The sequence below is a fragment of the Panthera uncia genome, chromosome E1, assembly GCF_023721935.1.
Source record: "Panthera uncia isolate 11264 chromosome E1, Puncia_PCG_1.0, whole genome shotgun sequence".
NCBI lineage: Eukaryota > Metazoa > Chordata > Mammalia > Carnivora > Felidae > Panthera > Panthera uncia.
In genome coordinates, this window is record NC_064814.1 from 43803209 (window position 1) to 43827766 (window position 24558).

At 50.6% G+C, this 24558-nt stretch overlaps 1 protein-coding gene across 1 annotated transcript in view; it reads left to right on the forward strand.

Moving 5' to 3' along the window:
• The window catches only part of RPH3AL (rabphilin 3A like (without C2 domains)), a 133984-nt gene that overhangs the window by 21964 nt on the left and 87462 nt on the right, over window positions 1–24558 (forward strand). Inside the window, 1 exon segment of the mRNA XM_049636726.1 lies at window positions 21893–22004. Coding sequence (XP_049492683.1) covers window positions 21893–22004 — 112 coding nt within the window.

Below are 24558 nucleotides of genomic sequence, written 5' to 3' on the forward strand. Positions count from 1 at the left end.
CCCCCTCCCTGCCTCAGACTGCTGCAGGTCTCTCAGGGAGCTTAGGCGCGTGAAGGTGCATTCTGGAAGCGGGCGATCCTTAACCCAAAGGGACGACCTGTTCAGTTTGGTACCGTGGCACTCATTGATGCCCCCTACCTGCCCGCTCCTGGGTACCGCGAATCGGAGGGCTGCTAATACTGACCATGACCGTGATGATGAAGGTGATGGTGGTGGCGGTCATGGTGGTACAGTGACGGTGATGATGGCCACCATCACGCACTGAAAGTGCACAGAGTTACAGGTCCTGTGCTGGATGTGGGACCCGCACCATTGAAATCAGGCTTTCTCAAACTTGGGCGCTTTGATGTTTTCAGCTGGGTGATTTTATGTGGGGGGTGGGAGCTTCTCTGCGTGCTGCAGGACATTTAGCAGCATCCTGGTGTGGCCAGTGGCAACCGCCCCCCCCCCCATGCCTCCAGAATGCGCCAGATGTCCCTTGGGAGACAAAATCACCCTGATTCACAACCACTGATCTAATTTATTCTTCTCAACAGCCCCAGGAGGCAGCTCCTCATTTTACAGATGAGGCAGCTAAGGCTGGGAGAAATAAAGGAAGCTGTCCAAGGACGCCCAGCTAATAATTCACAGGGCAGAATGCAAACCCCAGACACCTGATCCAAAGAACAGACTTGTAACCGCTGCCCTTTATTACCTGGCAGAAAAGGCGAATTCAGCCGCCCCTCGGCAGAACCACCTGGGGTATGTGACCAGGTTGGGGCCTGCGTGGTCAGCCCGGGCATCCATTGCCAAATTCATTTGGAGCTGATAAAAACAGGGAGGCAGCTGCTCCGTTTTCTGACTTGGTTTGAACCCGGAGAGCTGGATGTATTTCCAGGGAGACTGTCTCCACAGGCCCCGGGTCTTTGCCAGTGACAGGAAGTTCCGCTGCTTCTCCCTCCTCCAGGCAGCCCTGTCCCCTGCAGACACCTGTGGGGAGAAGGAAAGAGCTTGGGCTGAGTTTTCTGCAAATGGGGGGCCTCCAAGGCTCATCGTCTGCTTTCTCCCACCAAGGCTGTGAATCTGGGTTTACGGTTTGAATGCCTAAAATATTCATTTGTAATTTTTCCTTTTTTAAAAAAAAATAATTTATTTTGAAAAAATCAAAAGCGTAAAGCAAAGGTGAAAGAGTTTTATGGCGAATACTTACATGCCCACCACTTAGATTTTATTATTGATATTTCACTGCACTTCTGTTTCCCTTTTCTGGAACTCAGGTCAGCATCGTCTCTGCCCGGTGGGTCAGTGAGCACACTATGAATTTTCCATGAGGAGAATACATTAATAGCATAGACAGTGGTCATGAGAAAAAGATGATCTACATTAACCAGGTTGATGGGGGAGGTTCAGGGCCATGGATGACCCTACTCACTGAAGCAAAACTAGTTAAAACAAGTTACTAAATAGATCAGAATGTTATTTAAAAACACCATCCTTTAGCCGCTCTGACTGTTGTGAGGTGGTATCTGAGTGTGGTTTTGATTTGTATTTCCCTGATGAGGAGCGACGTTGAGCATCTTTTCACGTGCCTGTTGGTAAATACAGATGCTGGCGAGGATGTGGAGAAACGGGAACCCTCTTGCACTGTTGGTGGGAATGCAAACTGGTGCAGCCGCTCTGGAAAACAGTATGGAAGTTCCTCAAAAAATTAAAAATAGACCTACCCTATGACCCAGCAATAGCACTGCTAGGAATTTACCCAAGGGATACAGGAGTGATGATGCACAGGGGCACTTGTACCCCAATGTTTATAGGAGCACTCTCAACAATCGCCAAATGGTGGAAAGAGCCTAAATGTCCATCAACTGATGAATGGAGAAAGAAATTGTGGTTTATATACACAATGGAATACTACGTGGCAATGAGAAAGAATGAAATATGGCCTTTTGTAGCAACGTGGATGGAACTGGAGAGTGTGATGCTAAGTGAAATAAGTCATACAGAGAAAGACAGATACCATATGTTTTCACTCTTATGTGGATACTGAGAAACTGAACAGAAACCCATGGGGGAGGGGAAGGAAAAAAAAAGAGGTTAGAGAGGGAGGGAGCCAAAGCATAAGAGACTCTTAAAAACTGAGAATAAACTGAGGGTTGATGGGGGGTGGGAGGGAGGGCAGGGTGGGAGGGAGGGGAGGGTGGGTGATGGGTATTGAGGAGGGCACCTCTTGGGATGAGCACTGGGTGTTGTATGGAAACCAATTTGACAATAAATTTCATATTAAAATAAAATAAAATAAAAAACGCCATCCTCAGGAGGGCGCCTGGGTGGCTCAGTTGGTTAAGTGCCAACTTCAGCTCAGGTCATGATCTTGCCGTTCGTGGGTTCAGGCCCTGTGTCAGGCTCTGTGCTGACAACTCAGAGCCTGGAGTCTGCTTTGGATTCTGTGTCTCCCTCTCTCTCTGCCTCTTCTCTGCTTGTATTGTCTCTCTCTGTGTCTCTCAAAAATAAATAAGCATTAAAAAAAATAATAAAAAAAATAAAAACGCCACCCAGCATTGAATCTATGTCATCTTAAAGTATGGAAATAATACAAGTGTGGGGAGCCTGGGTGGCTCAGTCCATTAGGCATTCGACTCTTGATTTTGACTCAGGTCATGATCTCACGGTACATGGGTTCGAACCCTTGGTTCTCTGCCCTTTCCCTGCTTGTGCGCTCTCTCTCCCCTTCCTCTCTCTGAAAACAAGTAAACTTACAAAAATAGTGATAATACAAGAGTAATAGTTTCAAACAATAAAAGTCATATAAACTGCTTGACGTCAAAAAGGCCCCGTTTGTGAAATTCTTAACTATTGTTGTCTTCCTTTGGGGGAGCCCTCCTCTGTCTCAGAAATAAGCACAGACCCTGACAGACAGACCCTTTGGTTAACTCCTGCTCCCTTCAGCCCAGATTCCCTGGGGCAGGGGGACCCACTGTCACATCTTGAGCCCCTCCCTTTCCTGAGTGGGCCTCAGCTACTGCTTCAGGCAGGGAGGGGATGTTCCTCCAGAAGTCACTGTCCTATGAAGCCACATCACCCTGCATATCCCTTGGTATAAGTGATTCTAAACAGTAGACACCTTAATACAAAGTTGTTTGTTATTTAAGTAATCTCTACACCCCACATGGGGCTTCAACTCATAATCCTGAGATCAAGAATCACATGCTCTTATGACTGAGCCAGCCAGGCGCCCCCAAAGTTGTGTTTTAATTATGCAAAATCTAAAAGCTTCTTATTTTGAGATCATTTAAACTCATGTGCAATTTGCAAAAATGGGTCAGAGAGTTCCTGTACCCCTTTTACCCTGCTTATATAACAGTATGACCACTTCTCATTAATTTTTTCCTGATCTCTCATGACCTTCACGTTTCTGAAGATCACTGTCAATTATTTTAGAGAATGTCCCTCAGTTTGGGTTTGTCTGGTATTTTCTTATGATTCATTTGGGGTGATACATTCTGGTAAGAATCTCACAGAAGTGATATGTCTTTCTCAGTGCATCGTATCAGGAGGTACACGATGTCCCTTTGTGTTATCGCTGGTGATATTAGTCTTGGCCATTTGGTTAAGGTAGTATCTGCTGGTTTCTCCCCTGTAAAGTTACTGGTTTTTTCCTTCGTGATCAACTAAGACTCTGGGGGAGATACTTTGGGATGATGCAAATATCCTGTTTGTCCTCAAGCTTTGGCCTCCTAATTTTGGAATCCATCCACAGATCTTCCCTGTAACAGTTATTACTGAGATGTTTTAATGGTGATTCTTCTGGAGTCCATCCTTCTGCATTTATTAATTAGAGCTCTTCTGTGAGAAAGAGCTGTCCTCTCTCCCTATTTATTTAATCAATTATCTATGTAAGGACTCATAGCTATTTATTTTATTTTATGGGTTATAATCCAATGCTATTGTCATTTTGTTGCCCAAATCATTCCAGCTTTAACCATTGAGAGTTCATTATGAAACTTTTTGCTGTGAAGGTTTTCAACCACTGCAGAGAAGCTGGACAAAATAATACAAAGAAAACCTGTCTTCCCTCCACTTGACATCTAGTAATTCTTAGCATTTGACCATATTTGCTTTCTCTCTCTCTCTCTCTCTCCCCTGCCCCTCTCCTGCAGTGTTATCACAAATGCACCATCTGTTGTGTGTGTGTGTGTGTGCACGCTTGCGTGCGTGTTTTGAGGCTAATTTACAGTTAATCTGGCCCTACACCATCAGGGTTGATGGTAAAGTGTCAGTGGCCAGCTCTTTGCCCCCTGGAGACTGTGTACCTGGCTGTCTTGTTCAGACCCCAGGTTCATTCTTCACTGTGCCCCATGATTTTTTAAACAGCTTTTTGAGATGTAATTTACATGCCATATGGGTCGCCCACTTAAAATGTACAATTCAGGGTTGCCTGGTTGGGTCAGCTGGTTATGCGTCCGACTCTCGATCTCAGCTCAGGTCTTGATCTCAGGGTTGTGAGTTCCAGTCCCACATTGGGCTCCACGCTGGGCATAGAGCCAACTGTAAAAAATGTACAATTCAGTGGGTTTTAGTATATTCACAGATGGGGCAGCTGTCATCACAGCCAGTTTTAGAGCATTTGCATCACTGCAAAGGTAAACCCTATATCCTGTTACCTGCCTTCTTCCCCATAAGTCCAGGCAACCACTAGTCTACTTTCTGTCTATAGATTTGCCTGTTCTGGACGTTTCACGTAAACGGAATAATCTATGCAGTCTTTTGTGGCCGGCTTCTATTAGCACTATGTTTTCAAGGTTCATCCATGTTGTATGAATCAGTACTTTGTTTCTTCTCATAGCCAAATAACATTCTGCTGTATGGTTTTACCATCGTTCACTAGTTGATGGACATTGGGTTGTTTCTACCTTTTGGCTATTGTGGATAGTGCTGTTACAAACATCTGTGTACAAGTTTTTTGGGGACACCTGTTTTCACTTCTTTTGGGAATATACCTAGCAGTGGAACTATTGAGTTGTGTGGTAATTCTATACTTAACTTTTTAAAAAAAATTTTAATGCTTATTTTATTTTTGAGAGAGGGAGAAACAGAGAAAGAGAGAGAGAGAGAGAGAGAGAGAGTGTGTGTGTGTGTGTGTGTGTGTGTGTGTGGGAAGGGGCAGAGAGAGGGAGACACAGAATCCGAAGCAGGCTCCAGGCTCTGAGCTGTCAGCACAGAGCCCAACATGGGGCTCGAACTTGTGAACTGCAAGATCATGACCTGAGATGAAGTCGGACTCTTAACTGGCTGAGCCACCCAGGTGCCCCTAACTTTTTTTTTTTTTTAATTTTTTTTAACGTTTATTTATTTTTGAGACAGAGAGAGACAGAGCATGAACAGGTGAGGAGCAGAGAGAGAGGGAGACACAGAATCTGAAACAGGCTCCAGGCTCTGAGCTGTCAGCACGGAGCCCGACGCAAGGCTCGAACTCACGGACCGTGAGATCATGACCTGAGCCAAAGTCGAACGCTTAACCGACCAAGCCACCCAGGCGCCCCCCTGACTTTTTTTTAAAGTAGGCTTTAGACCCAGCACGGAGCCCACCATGGGGCTTGAACTCATGACCCTGAGATCAAGACCTGAGCTGAGATCAAGAGTCAGATGCTTAACCGACTGAGCCACCCAGGCACCCCTAATTTTATTTTGAAGTAATCTTATTCCCAAAATGGGGCTCAAAGTCACAAACCTGGGATCAAGAGCCCACACGCTCCACTGACTGAGCCAGCCAGGTTCCCCTCTATATTTAACTCTTTGAGGAAGTGCCCAACTGGTTTCCAGAGTGGCTGCAATATTTTACATTCCCACCAGGGACGTAAGAGGGTTCCGATTTCTCCATATCCTCACTAACACTTGTTATTTCCCATTTACAAAGTTTTAGCCATCCAAGTAGGTATGAAGTGGCATTTCCTTGTGCTTTTGGTTTGTGTTTCCCTGATGGCTGATGATGTCAGACATCTCTTCATGTGCTTTTGGGCTTGGGTCTGTCTGCCTTGGAGAAATGTCTAAATCCTTTACCCATTTTTTAGGTAAGTTGTCTCTTATTGTTGAGCTGTAAGAGTTCATGATTTATTCTAAATACCAGACCCGTATCAGATACACGATTTGCAAATATTTTCTCCCATTCTCTATCTGTTCACCTTCTTGAGATGTCCTTTGGTGCACTAAAGGTCTTCATGTTGATGGAGTCCAGTTTATGTGGTCTGTTGTTGTTGTTGTTGTTGTTGTTGTTGTTGTTGTTCATGCTCTTGGTGTCACCTCTAGGAGACCAGCACCAAGTGTGAGGCTGTGAAGACGTACCCCTACATTTCCTTCTAAGAGTTTTATAGTTTTAGCTCTTTGATCCATTTAGAGTTAATTTTGGTAATTTTTTTTGAGGTTTATTTATTTTGAGAGACAGAGGGAGCGAGTGGGGAGAGGCAGAGAGAGAGGGAGAGAGAGAGAATCCCAAGCAGGCTCTACACCGTCAGCATGGAGCCCAACACAGGGCTTGAACTCACGAACCACGAGATCATGACCTGAGCTGAAATTGAGTCTGGCGCTTAACCAGCTGAGCCACCCAGGTGCCCCTAAAGGTAAAATTTTTAAGTGGTGTGAGGTAAGGGTCCAACCTCATACTTTTGCCTATGGCTACCCAGTTGTCAGAGCAGCATTTTTTGAAAGAGTCTCCTTTCCCCACTGAATGGGGACATCCTTGACACCCTTGTCTCAGATCAGTTGATCCTAGATGTATGGGTTTATCCCAGGACTCTCAGATCTACTCCCGTGCACATGTTTTGAGCATCGTCCAGGCACGAGGCTTGTCCTGCTCTCAGGGAGCATCTGGTCCGATAGGAAAGGTCAGATACATTCATAACCACCGGCAATTGGCAAGTGTTGGGAAGGGGTAAAATGTAGGTGTTTGTGAAGATGCCGGAGAGGGAGCAGTTGCTTCAGGCTGGGGCAGTGGGTGTGGAATGGGGGGGCGGGTGCAGGAAGAGGGCTGCCTGGAGGGAGTGTGGGCTTAGACATGGGGGATGATGCCAATTGTTTCTGTGTGTCTGCAGACAAATTTGGCAAGGTGGGGCAGAGCCTGTGGATGGCCAGGAACTTGCAGGTGAGGATGTTGGGCTCGATTTGGAAGTGTCTGAGTAGAGCTGGGCCATTGCAGGGCTCGTCTGTGTGGAGGAGCTTGGAGACAGGGAACGACTTAGAATCATAGGGTGACTGGGGTTTGGGTGAGTACCTGGGTCAGGCAGTGGGAATGGTGGGGAGCAGGGGCCATCAGAGATGGTGCCTCTGTGCCTCACTACTCCTCGGGCCGTAGGGTGAGCCATAGCAGCACCTGCGGGCTGCTGTGGCCCACGTAATCCTGAGCCTTCTCAGAACTCCTGTTTGGCCAATTTCTGCGTGTCTGAGTTTCCGTGAATTCCTGGCACACTCCATAGTGCTGGGAGCAGGGGAGATGGTTGGAGACACTCCCTGGTCTATTGGTTTCATTAGACGCCATACGCCATAGCCCGGGCTCCTTGGGGAACAGAGGTGACAGAAAGTGCCAGGGGCCAGCTGTGTGGCCCTGAGGCTGCACCCCTCAAGCGTCAGTCTCAAATTTCCTCTCTGGAAAGGGATGATGATCAAGCCATCCCCTTGGGACTGGGATGAATTTCAGTTGGTCAGCCTGTGGCAAGTACCCGCAGGTAGGTTGTGCCCCATGAAGCCAGCTGCTTTGCCTTCCCCATCCGATAGCTCAGGGCCAGGCTGAGTGTTTGCAGGTATATTTTAATTTGCAGACTGCTCCTAAAAGCCTCAAAAACTACGGCAAGATGCCGGTGGTTCTGTTTGACCTTTCCCCAGCTCATCTCCTCTGTACCGTACCGCATTCTGGGGTTGGTCCCCTCTCTCACCGCCTGATGTCCCTCCCCCCGATTGCCCAAGTCCTTGGCAGTCCTTACCATGGGCATTCATGACGGGCGCCCCCACTTGTCTGGGGTCTTAGCCTCAGCCAGGGGAATGGGGAGTGCACAGAGAAGTTGACAGCTGGTGCTTGGCAGTGCAGTACTTAACCTTGGAGTTGGAACAGAGAAACGTCTGTTTGTGTTTCCATGAACGAGAGGGGACAGCTGGCTGGCAGATAGCAGGCTAGGTCAGCTGGGGGTTGCCTTGGCTGCTGGCTTCAAGCAAATAGCTGGAGCCAAGGTCCCCGCCCAGGCTCTGGTGAAGTGGGCGGGAGAAGCATGGAGAAGTGCCTGGCAGAGCCTGAGAAGAACCGCCAGGGAGCTGGTGTCCTGGTGGGGCCTTGCGGAGGCCCCTAGGGGTGGCAGCAGTGTGGAAGCCCCGGGGACCCGGCGGACTGCCCCTGTCAGCACACCTGAACATTGGGACTTGACCAAGCAGGTGAGAAGGGCTGGACCTGCCTTTTTTCCAGAGGCTTCTCTGCTGCATGGAGAAGTTTCTACTGGGTTCCTCCAGCAAGCTACTCCTAGGTTCGAACTAAAATCAGATTTCCTTTGCAAAAATTGTTTGCCTAGGACTTTTCACACACACACACACACACACACACACACACACACACACTGCACACTTGGAAGCAGGCTTGTATTCCTGCACTGAAAGATAAGCAGCACTAACACCCCTCACCGTGCACCCCAAGCCAGCAGCCCCTGGGGGGGGTTTGGGCATTTTCTGAGCACAGTCCCTGGGGGCCACAGACATCCGATTACCTGAAAACTTGTTTTCTTCTGGTAACCTTAATCGAGCTCCAATTCTGTTTCCTGTTCTTTTTTTGTGCCATCGACCCTTTTTTTTTTTGATAGTCTGGTGAATCCTGTGGAACCTTTCTCAAGATAATGATTTTTAATGTACAAACAGGATTACATAGGAGCCACTTATACTGACTTATAGTTCTCAGAGTATTTTTTAAAAAACAAGTTTTGACATAGTAATCCGTGTGCTTCATTTTTGAGTCATTAGGTAAACCACCTTACAGTAGGTCTAATAACTTTTAATTTTAAATATAACTTATGTAGTGATGAACATAAATAATATTTTGAGATATCTGTAACTCTGTGATATGTAAATACCGTTGATCTATTAATGACCAAGCCACAGGTACTAATAATTTGACTCTGATGTGTTGCCTACATTCGTAGTGAAAGAAAATAGACAATTTCAGTTGCAGGTTAATGGAAATAAAGGTATAATTTATTCCCACCCAAGGTCACAACTCCCCTGATAGAACTCCCAAGAGAAGCAGTGCCCAAAGGAGATGTTTTCTTGAATCCGCTTTTTGCACCAACCATGACAGCTCTCTTAGATTTAGACTCGTCTCCTAGTTCTCAGCACCTAGGAACTCCAGGGTGCATTTTAGACCAACTTAAGCTTCTGTGCGTACACACTGAAGGACCCCCGAGTCTGCTGTCGCGGTCCCCCAGGGGAGGGCCCCGGTTTCCACTTTCCCCCTGTGTTACCTGGTGAATTGTGTCCCCCAGAGGGGTATGTTGAAGTCCCAACCCTCAGAACCTTAGACTGTGGTCTTACTTAGACATGGGGCATTGCCGTTGTCATTGGTTAAGGTGAGGTCATACGTGAATGTCCTTGGTCTCACTCCAGTGTGGTGAGAGGCCCAGGGAGACAACCATACAAAGATACCTGGGAGGAAGGCCATGTGGAAATGAAGGCAGATTGCAGTGATCCAACTTCAAGCCAAAGAGCGCCAAGGATTGCTGGGCAAACACCCAAAGCCAAGAGAGAGGCATTGGACAGATTCCTCACCGAGTCCTTCAGAGAAAACTGGCTCTGTCACCATCTTGGTTTTGGACTTCTGGGCTCTAGAACTGCTCAAGCCTCCCAGTTTGTGGTAAATGGTTACAGCAGCACTAGGAGACTATAGCCTGAGGTCTGATGGGGAATGGGCCGCTGCTGGGGGCCTGGCAGCCAACCTGGGAGGCTTCCTGTGTGTTTGCGGGTTGAGGATCCGGCCCGAGAGTATCTGGTTACCCTGGAGCGGGTCTCCGCCCACTTTGACCGCCTTGATCTGGGACCTGTACCTGCCTGGTTTTAGGCCTTTCGGAAATGACAAAAGCGAGCTGTGCCTCTGGGGAGGTGTCGGCAGAGCTTGTGGCTGTTAAAATTGGAGGGCTGGCACTCGGAGTGAGAGGGGGGAAGAAGTGGGTTGCTCCGCATCTCATTTCGGTTGGAGGCCTTCCATAGCACTTCAGCCTGGGAAACAGAGAGTGGCTTCGGTGAGACAAAGAGACAGGCAGGGGGTTGGGCCCCACAGAGTGGGCATCTTGGGTGAGGATTTCCTTCCTTGCGGAGGCCTCCTACCACACGAGGCCTTCTGGGGGCACAAAGAACAGCCCCCAGCTCCCCCTGCAGCAAAGTCCGATGCACGGTCAATGCTCAATGCTTGCTTGGCGAACGAGTGAAGGCAGCGAAGCCAAAAGTAGCCGCTGCTTGCCTTTCTGAGGACCCCAGCACGCTCCTAGGTCTGTGAGTCCATGGGGATGTGCTCCCGAATGGGCCACAGGGGGCCCAGGGTTGGCTGTCCTGGAAGGCCACCGACGAGAGAGGCTGCAGGAATGGGAGCAGGGGCCGCGGGGTCTTAGCGAGCCCCTCCCAGGAGGAGGAATCCGAGCGGGAGCCGCAAGGACAGGTAGGGTGCCTCACTTACCCGAGAAGAGGATTACAGAAATCCATTCACCCACGATGTCAAATCGTTCTCCTCTGACGCGTGAGCTCTGCACCTCCCACGATCGGTATGTTGTGCTGTCGTCGTGTCTACCACTTACCCTACTTCTTATTCCTGATCTGGCTATAAACCCTTTTCTAGGTCTTTTGTCATTTATTTTCATTGCTTTTTTAAAAAAAATGCTTATTTGTTTATTTCAAGAGGGAGAGTGTGCATGCGAGCGGGGTAGGGGCAGAGACAGAGGAGGGAGAGAGGGAATCCCAAGCAGCCTCTGCACTGTCAGCACAGAACCTGATGTGGGACTCGATTCCATGACTGTTAGATCATGACCTGGTCCAAAACCAAGAGTCAAACACTTAACTGACTGCACCCCCCCCGGGCGCCCTGGTCATTTGTCATTTGTGATGTTGACTGTGACGTTGTGCCTGGGTGTGCTCTTGTTGAGTTGACCACTCCTCAAGAGTTGGGGTCCTTTCTAGGTTTCCTACCATTCTAGTTGGTGGAAACCACTTTGCAGAGTGGGCCAGAGGCAGGGCAGGTGAGGCCTGTGCGGTGGGTGGGCCTGTGTGTGGTTAAGGAAGCCCGAGGTCGCAATGTGGGGCCTTCAGTTCCAGGCCGGGGAGGCTGGGCATTATTCCATGGGCCGTGGTAAACTCTTGAAGGTTAGTATTAGGTCCATAAAGGTGCAGTGACACCCGCCATGCTCAGAGCACCATGCTAGCCCAGGGACACGGAGGCACATCCTGGGGGCTGTGGCCTTCATACGGGTAACAGAGGTAAAGACCCTCCCCCTCCCAGGATACAAAGGGGAATGAAATGCTGTGGGGAGGGAGGGAGGGGTGGATTCTGAACAGGAGCTAGGTGGGGAGGAGTTAGAGAATTCCCAGAGGAGGTGGTTACTGGGCCTCTGCAGGCAGGCAACGTGCAGGAACGATGTTTCATGTGAGAAGTTCTGGAGACAGAGGTGAGCAGCCAGAATGTGTCCAGGTGCCCAGTGACTAGAGCATGAGTTTTGTGGAGGGTTGTGGTGGCAGGTGAGGCTGGTAGGGTAGTTAGGGTCAGATCATGGATGACCTCGAGTGTGGCCTTGGTCTTTTCCTTTGGCAGTGGGGGGCCATTGAAGGTTTTTGAGCAAGGGAATCACAGGGCCTGACCTAAGCTTTAAGGACGACCTCACTGGCTGCAAGTGAAGGGCGTGAAGTGGGCCCCAGGAGGTCCCAAGGCCAACTGGGAAGGTTTTGCCACAGTCTGAGCAGGAGAGGAAGAGGACTGAATAGGCAGGGGAGGGAAGAGTCCCTCAAGGAAGCAGATCTGGCAGGATGCCTGCTGACAGGGTGAGTTCTAGGGACGTTTGTCAGGCAGTAGCTTCCTCAGGGGTCCTGTCTCATCTCCCAAACCCTCGAGCCCTGCCTCATCCATAATTAGCCCAAGACACCATAGAGAGGCTCCTTCTGGTTTCAGACAGGCCTTCGAGGCTTCCTGTCTGGATCTTTCATCCTCCGGTGTGGCGTGACAGGTGGAGGAAATGCGGATGTCTCAGCTCACCTTATCTTGCTATTAGCATGTTTCCCGTATCATGGTAACAAAACAGATGTCAGGGCCTGTTGCTAAGGGTTCCCTGGAATATTAATACCTGGGTGTAGAACTGAGGGCTCTTATACGGTGTCTTGGAGACCTCGGGAGGCGCCAGCTTGGTGGCAAGTATTTTTTGCTATTTATCCCTGCTTTTCCTTCCTCCTTTAGACCCTCATCTACTCACCTGCCACCCTGGCCCATCACAGCTAGCTGTCTTGGGATGGCAGACTGGGCAGTAGAGGGTGTACAGGCACTCTTCCCGCCCGCCCAGGCCAGGCATGAGGAAAGGATCACAGCCGTCTGTCCTCCAGAGGCTGAATGCAGGCCCTGAATCCTGCCCAGTTCAGCACTCTCCGTGTCGGCTCAGATTTGGCACCGGGATGAAGCCTCTTTTCCAGCCCTGCGCAGGCTGCCTGCCAAGGCTCTAGGCCCCTCCCCAGTCCCCTCTCCTTACTCTGACATGTGGGTGGGGAGCAGAGCGGTCTTGTTTGCCTCTTGTGGCTCCAGTTTGCCTTCCTCATCTGGTCTTTTGGCCTTTCCACTGCTCACAAGTTTGAAAACCAAACTCTAAACAGCTCTGGGAGGGGGTTGGGCTGGATACTGAGGTCAGGGTTGGGATTTTATTTACCAGATAGCATTTGTATCAGTTATATATTTGTCACGATAATGCTGCGTAACAAGCACCTCCAAACTTGGTGGTTTACATTTATTTATTGTTCCTGAGTCCATGGGTCAGCCAGGGCTCTTGGCTAGACCTTGCATTTCATTCATCCTGGTTCAGCAACTCAGAGAAAACCTCCTACGCCTCGCGCACACGTTCTTTTGTTCTCTCTTGGTGGCTGTTTGGAAGCAGCGTCCTGCTCTTGCTGGCGACTTGTGCTTGCCTTTGCACGAGGTGTCCCCTCCTAGACCCTGTGGTTTCTTTCAGCCCTTCCATTCTGCCGGCTCCGTTCCCACTGTTCTCTCGGTATCATTTCTTCTCTCCCACGAGGCTGTCTATCCACAGCACACCCGGGGGCACTGGGGGGGGGGGGGGGGGGGGGATGGTCATCGTCCCAGCTGTATCAGTGGATGCTCCCTGAAACAAAATCAAGGAGGTGGAAAATGCCAGGGTCTAAAGGTGGGAGACATAACCACCCCAGGGAAAGGTGATTAGCTTTGGTAATAGGGCAGGTGCCTGTGTCCCCACCCTGGCCCTGGCAGGCAGAGCAGAGGACCCCGTGGGTGTGTGTAATCCTTCTCAAAGGGCAGGTTGCTTTGTACCTCCCCGCCCCCGCCCTCTTGGAGACAGCTGCAGCCGCAGCGTTTCCCAGTACTGTGTTAAAGCACGTGTGAGTTTGGAGGGACGGGGGTCTGACAGCAGTGTTTTCTTGGATTAGTGACGATTCGTGCTGCTGTGTGGAGTTCACGGCAGTGCCCTTTCATTTCCTCCTCACCAGGAGGCTGTGGTGGAGTTGGAGCCCCCCGCCCCTTTTCGGAGGAGAACATTGGCTGGAGGGGGGGCGGTGTTACATGACTACCCGGGTCACTCAGGGCTCTGTGTTCACTGGATTCTGAGCACACGAAGCCCTTTAAGGCTTCTTTCAAGTGGATGCTAATGTTTGTGGAGCAGAGGCCTTTTTTAGTGATTAGAGGGCTGTACGTGTTATACATTTTTTGTTGTTAATGTTTATTTTTGAGAGAGAGAGGGAGAGAACAAGCAGGGGAGGGGCAGAGAGAGAGGGAGACACAGAATCTGAAGTAGGCTCTAGGCTCTAGGCTCCGAGCACAGAGCCTGATGTGGGGCTCCAACTCATGAGCCGTGAGACCATGACCTGAGCCGAAGTCGGACGCTTAACCGACTGAGCCACCCAGGCACCCCTGGCTGTGTGCATTATAAAACCAGCTTATTGGAGATTTCCAGACAGGTTCTTTCATCTGCCTTCTGGGACCGAAAATCCAAAATCCACATGAGACCGATGGGAAAGAGATGCAACTCTGTCACTACGAAAAGTGGTGAACCATTCTAGAAGCACCTCGGAGAGAGCAGGCTGAGGCCTGCAACTGACAGCTTTGAGCAGCTGTGAACAGTAAAAGTTGTCTCAAGAATATATTAGCCAAAAGTATACTTTCCCCTTTGCACACCACGTGCAAAGGCAAACACAAGTCACCAGCAAGAGCAGGACGCTGCTTCCAAACAGCCACTGTGAGAGAACAAAAGGAATCGATCCTAACGAAATAATCAGAGACAGGCACAGAGGTTTATCTCACAGATACGCATTTTGGTGTTGAATATAAATATAATAGAACAAAACTGCAAGTCATCTGTGTGCTCCCAAAGAGGAAAATGACAAAATATATCCAGAATGCTAAGTTACAATTAAAAATCATGGTTTTTTGAGGCATTTTAATAATGTGAGAAAGTACCATGTGATAAGAAAACAGCAAACAGGATGTGTAGCAAGAACCCAATTTTATTTGGAATTTCTACAGAAATATCCGGAACAAAATCGGGAGGCCTTACACTGAGATGTCAAGAGTATTCATCTGGGGTGGGTGATGAGTGAGTGCAGGCTGGTTTCTGTCCTGTATTCTGCAGTGTCCAGAAGGCGACTGCGGTTGCATTGTGGCTTGTCCAGTGGAGACAGTCGACAGTGACTAACACCCAGAGTGACAGGCTTTGGACTTTAGGGAGAGACAATTGGAACTCTCTGTAAAAACGAGTTTGTTTTCACAGATCTGCCTCAGAAAGTTGCCTGGGGCTTATGAACCTCCTTCCCCATGGACTTTTCTTTCTTTCTTTCTTCTTTTTTTAAAGAAAGGAAGATCATTTTTTTAATGTTCATTTATTTTTGAGAGAGACAGTGTGAGCGGGGGAGGGGCAGAGAAAGAGACAGACAGACAGACAGACAGACGGACGGAATCCGAAGCAGGCTCCAGGCTCTGGGCTGTCGGCACAGAGCCTGATGTGGGACTCGAACCCACGAGCTGTGAGATCATGACCTGAGCTGAAGTTGTCGGATGCTCAACCTGCTGAGCCACCGAGGCGCCCCCCACCCTGTGGAATTTTCTGAGGAAATGCATTTCCTGTTCCCTGTTCCCTGTCCCCTGAAGGGTCCCCTGAGTTCAGGATGGAGGCAGCACCTGGAGGCCCAGTGTCCCAGCGGGGGCCCTGTGGCACACTGGCCTCTGGGTTAAGTGGGGAGGTGGCTCAGCCGTCGGAGCCACTGGGTGCTGACTACCCAGCGGGGAGTCCCGAGGAACAAACTGTTTTGTGAGCAAACAAGTCGCAGAGCACGGGCTGCCCTGAGCTACTCTGCCTTGTTGTCTGAATCTCTCCTTGTCTGGGAACGGCCGTCTCTCTGAGGAAATCAGTTGAGCGCCGGCTTTGTCGCAGGCCCTGTGCTGGGCCCCGGGGGACAGAGAGGGGACGAGGGCACAGGCCTGTGGGGAAGGAGGGGGAGCGTGTTGTCAGTAAAATGGGAGCCTGGGTTCCCAGACCTGACGCCCACCTCCCCCAGGACCAGTCTCCCTTCTCAGCAGGACACACACGCTCGTGCACACACACACACACACACACACACGCACACGCACACGCGCACACCACATACGCCTCTCCTTCAGGCTCTTCCCCCTCACGGCTGGAAGGACTTCAGAGGGAGGCCTGGCCCCGGCCACCTATTCTCTGTTTGTTCAAGAGCAGGCCAGGGCTCCATGCAGCCCTCTCTCCGCGGACCCTGCCGCCTTGCTTCCCTCTAGGCCGGAGTCTCGCTTTTCCCTCCAGTATGTGTGGTTTGCATTTCCTGCCTTTTCACTGGCCTTCTGTAAGGCCCTGTTCTGTTCCGTCAGTTGATTTTTGGCCGGGACAGATTGGCACTTGTTAATACGTTCAACTCACATGGTAGTGCTCCTCGGAAGCCTTAAGGACCCAGCTCTTAAGAGGGCATGGGCTTTGGGAGGGGCCTCCTCCTGGAGCCCCTGCTGGAGGGGAGCAGAACCCAGGCGGTGCGTGCTGGCTGGTGGTGAGCACACAGCTTGGCAGAGGAGCCCCCTGGATGAAGAGCGTTCGGGAAGCCGGGGACAGGGGTTGGCTGGTGATGCGAGGGAGCCGGCAGCTGGCTCAGACTGAAGAGATTTGGAAAGCCTGAGCTGGCTCTGTTGGCAGTTTCCTAAAATGTGGCTCCTCGAGCTGCCCTTCCTCTCTCAGCATCTGTCCCAAGGTTGCTCTTTGTAGACGAGGGACAGCTGTGCCTTGCAAGATGTGGGTTGCAGCCTGGGCAGAAGCCCCAGTTCTCCCTCGGAGACACCCCTGTGGACAAGCCCGGCCGCAAACTTGGCACCGTCTAAGACCCTGCCGGCCAGCGTTCACAACCCCAGGGCCTCGAAGGTGCCATCCGCTCATCTTCCCTGAAGCCTCCTGAGCACAGTGACAGGGGTGGGGGACAGGGGAATGCCTTCCTTCTCCTGCCCCACCCTCTCAGGGACTAGGCTGGGGTGGGGCTCAGTTCCCACCTCCCAGGTTGGAGCAGCCACCCGCCTCCTGCCCCAGGACCCTTCTCCAGTCCCCCATCTGCCACCTGTGCCTCCCTCCCGCAACTGCAACTCGGCAGGGTGGACTCAGGTGTCGGAATTGCTCAGGGCAGTCCCTCCAGCCTGTCTCCGCCCCTTCGGGTTCCTCTGAGAAAACGGGCCCAAAGAAGACAGCTGACTTGTTCCCGGGCTTTCAGGACGTGTGCATAAAAGCCAGACTTTGACCGGGCGTTTCTGTCCAGCTGAGTCTTCTTTCCCCCTTCCTCACCACCCAAAACGCTTCCCTCCGCCCTACGGCAGAAGGTGACCCAGTGCAGAGAAATTAACATTGAAGTAAGGGTTAGTAGACCAGCGCAGTTAGCTGTGTGACCTTTTCTCTTAACCTCTCTTGTTTCTCTTCTGTCCTGATTAGATTTAGGGAGAACAGAACAGTACCTGTGGCGACGGCAGAGTTATTTCTGCCAAAGTTTTGAAAAGAAGAGAAGAGTAAAAAACCAAAAAACAGGAAAAAATAAAAAAGAAGAGGAACAGAACTCAGACGGGACAGAGGAGAGAGAAATGTTAGCTTGGGGGCTCTCTTGCAAGTGATCCCCAAACTCTGGCACCCCTAGGGAGTGACCCACAGGAGACAAAAGGGCTTCATCCCCTAAAGGCTGATTTCAGCCTGTGAGGAACTGTTGTTGAAATCTTGACCTCTGCGATCTTCTCCTGGGTTGTCCCCACCTGTCCCCACCACTAAAGGAGGTGAAGGTGGGCGCGTGAGAGCCTGGGACCCCTTCCTTCTCCTCACCTCCCCCTGCCCAGCTCCACACAGTTTTGGTCCAGAAGATGGAATAGCCACCCTGAGGTTCCCTGGCTGGCTCCACCCCCTCTGGGGGTCACCCCTCGTGTGCCCCCGCTTCTGTGGGGGTGTCTGTGGTAGAGCGGAAGGAGAGGCTCAGGACCCTCCAGCCCTGGGAGCAGTGGCCGGGGACGTGGCGCCCCCTGCAGGCTGTGGCAGGAGCGGTGGCTCCTCGACACCCTGTTTGCCCAGACACAGTCCAGTCCCTCTGGGTCAGGGAGACCCCCATCGTTTCCATTTCTTGCAGCTCCCAAAGTATTTTTTTTTTAAAGTTCGTATTTATTTATTTTGAGAGAGACAGAGAGAGAGAGAACGAGCTCGAGCGAGCAGGGGAGGAGCAGAGAGAGAGGAAGAGAGAGAGAGAATCCCAAGCAAGCTCTGTACCTCCAGCAAGGAGCCCAGTGTGGGGCTCAAACTCCCAAACCGTGAGATCATGACCTGAGCTGAAGTGGAACGCTTAACCGACTGAGCCACCCAGGCATCCCCTCAAAGTATTTTTTTAAAAAAATAATGAGCAGGCTAATGAATTGTAGTATGTTCTAAATGTTTACTTGGAACAGGGTAATGCTTTTCACACCCACGTGGCAGTGTGATTGTGCTAATCACAAGATAACAGAAATTTCAAAAAAACAACAAACCATAGAGCACTGAAGGCCGGAGGTGGGACACTGGTTTATACTTATTTGATGAGTGTCATCTTGACCCTGTCTGTGTTTTCCTGGATCATATGTTCGCCTCATTTGGGAGAAGATCAAGGCTTTCGATTTGAGGAGGACTTTGGTGATGGTGGCCTCCCAGTGCTGGGCCTGGCCATGGGGTCCTGTTAGGGTCTGGAGGTGCTCAGGTCTCTCTCCCCAGGTGGCCCACAGTGGAACACAGGTACTTGGATGTGCTGCGCGGGATAGGGAGACCACTGCATTCTAGGTCATGGGCCTGGTCTCTATGTGGGTCAGTTAGCTACAGTCCACCCGCTGCCCCCTGCTGGTCATCATAGAAATCGGTGACATTGGTCTGGAACAGTAGTTCTCAAACCATGATCCAAGGATCCCTGGGGATCCCCGTACCTTTCAGGAAATTCACAAGGTCAAAACTGTTTTCCTGATAGTAATAAGATACTGCATCCTGTTCTCTCACAAATGTACTGAAAATGAAAAGTTCATTAATGCGGTTCCAGAAGCCACAATTGAAACTAATCTTTAGGAAACTACCATCTGTTGAGTTCTGGTACAGTATGAAAGAGTATCCACAATTATCTAGGAAGACTATTGAAGTACTCCTCCCTTGGGACGCCTGGGTGCCTCAGTAGGTTGAGCATCCGACTCTTGATCTCGGTTCAGGTCTTGATCTCAGGGTCGTGAGTTCAAGCCCTACCTTGGGCTTTGTGCTGGACATGAAGCCTGCTAAACAGATAGGTAGGTAGGTACATAGATTAAGATATTCCTCCCTTTTCCACATGTAGTACATAACTGTGAGAATCTGGATATCCTTCCTACAGTTTAACAAAACCACATAATTACAAAAGATTGAACAAAAAAATCGGATATGAACACCCAGCTGACTTTTGTTAAACCAAATATTACACAGATTTTTATTTTTATTTAAAATTTTTTTTTCACATTTATTTTTGAGAGAGAGAGACACATCACGAGCGGGGGAGGGACAGAGAGAGGGAGGGAGACACAGAATCCGAAGCAGGCTTCAGCCTCCGAGCTGTCAGCACAGAGCCCGACGTGGGGCTTGAACCCACAAACCATGAGACCACGAGACCATGACCTGTGCCGAAGCTGGACGCTTAACCGACCAAGCCACCCAGGCACACCTGCAGATTTTTTAAAATGTAAAGCAATACCATTCTCACTAATTGTTCTGAAAAAATATATTTTTAAATAAAATATAGAGAAGGAGCCTGGGTGGCTCAGTTGGTTGAGTGGCTGACTTTGGCTCAGGTCATGATCTCATAGTTTGTGAATTAGAGCCCCACATTGGGCTCTCTGCTGTCAGTGCAGTGCCTGCTTTGGATCCCTTGTCCCCCTCCCTCTACACTTCCCCCTCTCGTGCTCTCTCTCTCAAAAAGAAATGTAACATGTTTGAGAGCAAGAGAAAGAGAGAGCGAGCGACAGAGCACAAACGGGAGGGGCAGAGAGGGAGACACAGAATCCGAAGCAGGCTCCAGGCTTCGAGCTGTCAGCACAGAGCCTGAGGCGGGGCTCGAACTCATGGACCGTGAGATCATGACCTGAGCTGAAGTCAGATGCTTAACTCACTGAGCCATCCAGGCGCCCCTAAATATAAACACACACACATACGTACATACATACATACATAAAATATGTGAACATCTAATGGGTTTATTGTTTTTTGATGAATTACAATGAAAAATTTTTTTAGTTTTAATTTCTAATGTGGTAAATATGAAGAGATAAAGCTCACATCATTTGCCACTGGAAAGAATTTTTTATGAGTTTAATGAGGTATAGTTCCTATACCATAAAATTCACACTCTTGAAGGTTACAATTCATTGGTTTTAGTTTACTCTCAAAGTTGTGCAACCATCATCGTGACCTAATTCCAGAACATTTTCATGACCCCCCAAAAGAAACCCTGAACTGAGTAGTAGAAACTCCTCATTCTCCTCTGGCCACCCGCACTCCAGACCCTGACAGCCATGAATCTACTTTTTGCCTCTCTGGATTTGCCTGTTCTGGACATTTCTTGTAAATGGAATCGTACAATATGTGGTCTTTTGTGACTGACTCTTGAAACTTAGCATAATGCTTCCAGGGTTCAGCCGTGTTATAGCCTGTGTCAGTACTTTATTCTTTTATGGCCAAATAATATTCCAGTGTGCATGGATATGGCATATTTTATCCATTTCTCAGTTGGTGGACATTTAAATTGTTCCCTCTTTTTGGCTGTTGTGAATAATGCTGCTACGAACACCCATATAAAAGGTTTTGTATGGACATATACGTTCAGTTCTCTTGGGTATATACCTCGAAGGAGTTTCTGGGTCACATGGTAACTCTGTTTAACATTGAAAGCACTGCTAGACTAATTTCCAACCTCAGTAACTTTTTTTAAAAAATGCTTATTAATTTTGAGAGAGAGGGAGAGAATGAGCATGAGTGGGGGAGGGGCAGAGAGCGAGGGAGAGAGAATCCCAAGCAGGCTCCTTGCTGTTAGCACAGAGCCCCGTGTGGGGCTCCATCTCATGAACCGTGAGATCGTGACCTGAGCCGAGATCAAGAGTCAGACACCCAACCGACTGAGCCACCCAGGCGCCCCCAACCTCAGTAATTTTTAGGAGTATGAAAGATTCCTATGTTTGAGATCTACTGGTCTAGATGGGATTGGCCCAGGGGGGTGTGGATAACTCAGTGCAATCCCTCATCTTTGCTCTGGGATTGAGTTACTCTCTTTTCCATTCCCTCCCCTCAACACACACACACACACACACACACACACACACACACACACACACCCTTCAGAATACATGAGCTAGATAATCCTCATGCTAGATAATCAAGGAGCCGGTCTATCCTCGGTGGCAAGGAGAAAGGTAGCTAAGTTGGGCTGCACCAGTTAAACCACCAGGAAGTTCTGGAGCCGGGGTGCCTCCCTGCAGGATGCCCGAGGGTGCCGTTGTCATTGTAGTCCTCGTGGACCGTGCCCCCTACAGTTGTGCAGGATGGCAGTCCGGCTGCAGCTGCTGCTCTCTGCCCTCCTTCCTGCTCTGGGGAGCACTGTGATGGTCAGTAGAACATGGTGGGGAGCAGAGCCCGTGAGGGTGGCCAACTTTCACTGCACCCATGGGCCTTGGGCTGCTGCGATGGGACCCCCAGGTTGGGGGGTGGTGTAAGGCTTGCCCGGGCTATCTAGCTGTGTGCCCCCCTGGCCCCAGCCCCTCCTGCTAGGCACTGTGCTCAGTCCAATAGGGGCTGTACTTGGGAGGGGCGGGAGTCAAATGCCCTCAGGGCCTGCCGGCCAAGTTGAAGATTACTGAGATGTGCCTCTCCTCCCTTTTCTGCTTCTAACCCCGGATGTCCGGCCAGTCATGTCCAATCTTATCACTTAGCTCCATGAGCCATGTAGTTATCCCTCCCAGAATTAGGAGAAAGAGGAGCTTTGAGGGAACGGTATTTAGCCGGAGAAGGGATTCTGTGGGCGATGCGTCCGCAGGTGGCCTGGCACGGGGACGCGCCGGAAGTGCCAGCGCTTGGTGCGCCATCTCCCCCCCAGCTGATGACACGCTCCTTGTCTTTCCCTCTTCTCACCTCAGATGTGACTCCCTGCCCCGGCTGGGCACTCCAGGCCATGGCCGACACCATCTTCGGCAGCGGGAACAACCAGTGGGTTTGCCCCAATGATCGGCAGCTTGCCCTGCGAGCCAAGTGAGTCCCCCAAGGCCCCGCCAGGCCTTCCCTTCCTCCTCCAACCCTGCTTCCCTCCATTTTTGGACAAGACTCATTATCGGGGACCCAGAAAGAGAAGTTTGGAGACAAGTGCGTGACTGAGGCACACCAGGCCCGAGCTGGGCACTTAACAGCCATTCACTCATTTAACTGCCACGTCGGACTTACCCTCATTTCTTGGATGAGGAAAACGAGGCTGGGCTCCTTGCCCAAGGCACTCACCTTGTGAGTGGCAGGCCTGGGACCCGCACCCAGGCTCCCCTGACTCCCATGCCTGTGTTCTTTCTATCACAGCAGGCTGGGAGTGCGGGTGTCAAACTGCTTCCTCTGCCTTCTCGGTTAAGAATATAAATCCCCCTGTCACTGAGCCTTCAGTCCCTGAGCCCCTGCCCCCGTCACCTCCCTGCCCAGGCTGAAACACACAGCCAGCCTCAAGGCATCCCCGGTCTCCTCCCTGCCCTTAACAGGGCCTCTCTGATGCTGGTTTATCCCCTGAGAGCCCCAGTTTTCCTGTTACCCTCAGCCTGGTGATCCCTCAGATCCAGTTAGATTGGGCCATCTCTCCTCAATGTCCCCTTGTGGCTGGAGACCAGAGGCTCCCGGATGCCTGTCCTGCCTTCCAGTCTTCCCTATCCATCTGAGGATTTTGCGGTCCCCAGTGCCTGATAAGCCCAAGAATGCCCCTTCGATCTGTCAAACAGTGTCAGTTATGGGAGCCGGCATTTCCCCAACGGGACCAAGTTCAAGAAATTTGCAATTAGATGTTACAGGCCTGCAGGGGGACAGAGCTGAAACATCAAAGAGGGATAGAAAAATTAATCCGAAACGCCCGAGAAGAGTGGAGCCCTGCATGATTTGCAGGAATCTCCGTGCAGTAGTTAATTTGTCCCTCTCACTGGGGTGGCTCAGCTCCTTTCAGCCCCTGCACAGCGCCCCCCACAAGGGAGAGACCAGGGATGAAGCCAGCCCCTGTCCCTCTCTGCTTCGATGCCAGGCAAGACGATGTGTCCTCCCTGGCAGCATATGAAGAGAGCTGTGCTCTTGTACCAGGGCCTGGTGTGACCCCTGATGACCCCTGTGGCATTTCTTTGAGTTTTCCCTGACCTTGTCTTGTGCTCAGCAGCAGCCAGAAGCTGTTGTAGCGTCTTTTAGAAGAGCAAATGCTTTTATCTCCTCCCCAGGGTGTGCTGCCTTGTAATACCAGGCTCCTTGTAATGCCAGGCTCCGTAAAGAAGAATACCACAAATCCTGCAACTGGGCGCTGTGCCCTGACGGTTCCTCTGGGAGGCCCGGGGAAGTTACCACCCGGGCATCAGCTCAGGTCTGTCCTGAGACATCAGACATTTTCTAACCCCCTACCAGGTGCCAGGCACTGGTTGCACAGCAGTGAACAAGACCAATATGGTGCTTGGTCTTAAGGCACTGATAGGGAGAGGTGAACATTATACATGAAATTACCCATGTGTAGCTACTTTGACAGTGGAAGCAGGCAGTGGGGTGAAGAAGGCAGGTGCTAACTTAATCCAGGGATTTGGAGAGGCTTCCCTGAGAATGGTGATGTTTAATTTGAGTCCTGGAGGAGGGGTACATGTTAGATGGAAATAGGGGGAAGGAGCTTCTAGGCAGAAGGAATAGCATGAGCAAAGGCCCTGAGGTAGAAGGAACATGCCATGTAGAGGGCCTGATAGGAGGCCACTGTGGCTTGAATGCAGAGTGAGGTGCTAAAAGGGGGGAAAGGAAGTTGGGGAAGTGTTCAGGGGCCAGATAGGGCAGGGCTGGTCCCTAGACTCACATTCTGGACGGGGAGACAGAGGGTCTCCCACCCGGCCTTGAGGTAATGTTTAAGCCCTGTGATGGAGCTATGCCTGGGCCTTCTGGGAACTCTGAGAATGGACTCTTGACCCACCTTGGAGCGAATCTTCACCATGCATCTAAAAGAAGTCTTGAGGCACCTGGGTGGTTCAGTTGGTTAAGCATCCGACTTTGGTTCAGGTCATGATCTCACAGGTTGTGAGTTTGAGCCCCACGTCGGGCTCTCTGCTATTAGCATGGAGCCTACTTTGGATCCGCTGTCTCCCTCCCTCTCTGCCCCTCCCCCGCCGTCTTTCTCAAAATTAAATAAACACTAAAAAATAAAAAATAAAAGAAGACTTTAAAAAGAATAGGAGCGACCCAGTGGAAAAGGGGGTTTAGGGAGAGGGGCAGGCACTGCAGGTGGAGGGCACAGTGTGAGCAAAGGCCTGGACACAGTGTGCAGCCTAGAATGCAAGGAACTAGGAACAGTTGTTGGTGCACCGTGTGAGGCCAGGCCAGCCGAGAGCTGAGGCCACCGTATGGGGGGGGATGTACAGATGGGCGCTGGTCGCCACTGAAGAGTCTTCCTCGGGGCTTACAACCATGCCTATTATCTGGCAGCCACGAGTTGGCCACCTTTGGTGGTGTGGAGGCCCATTCCGGGGAACAAGATACTCAGTGGCAGCCAGGGCCATAGGCACGAGCTGCAGCCTGACTGGACAGAGGCAGGGGCCCGGGG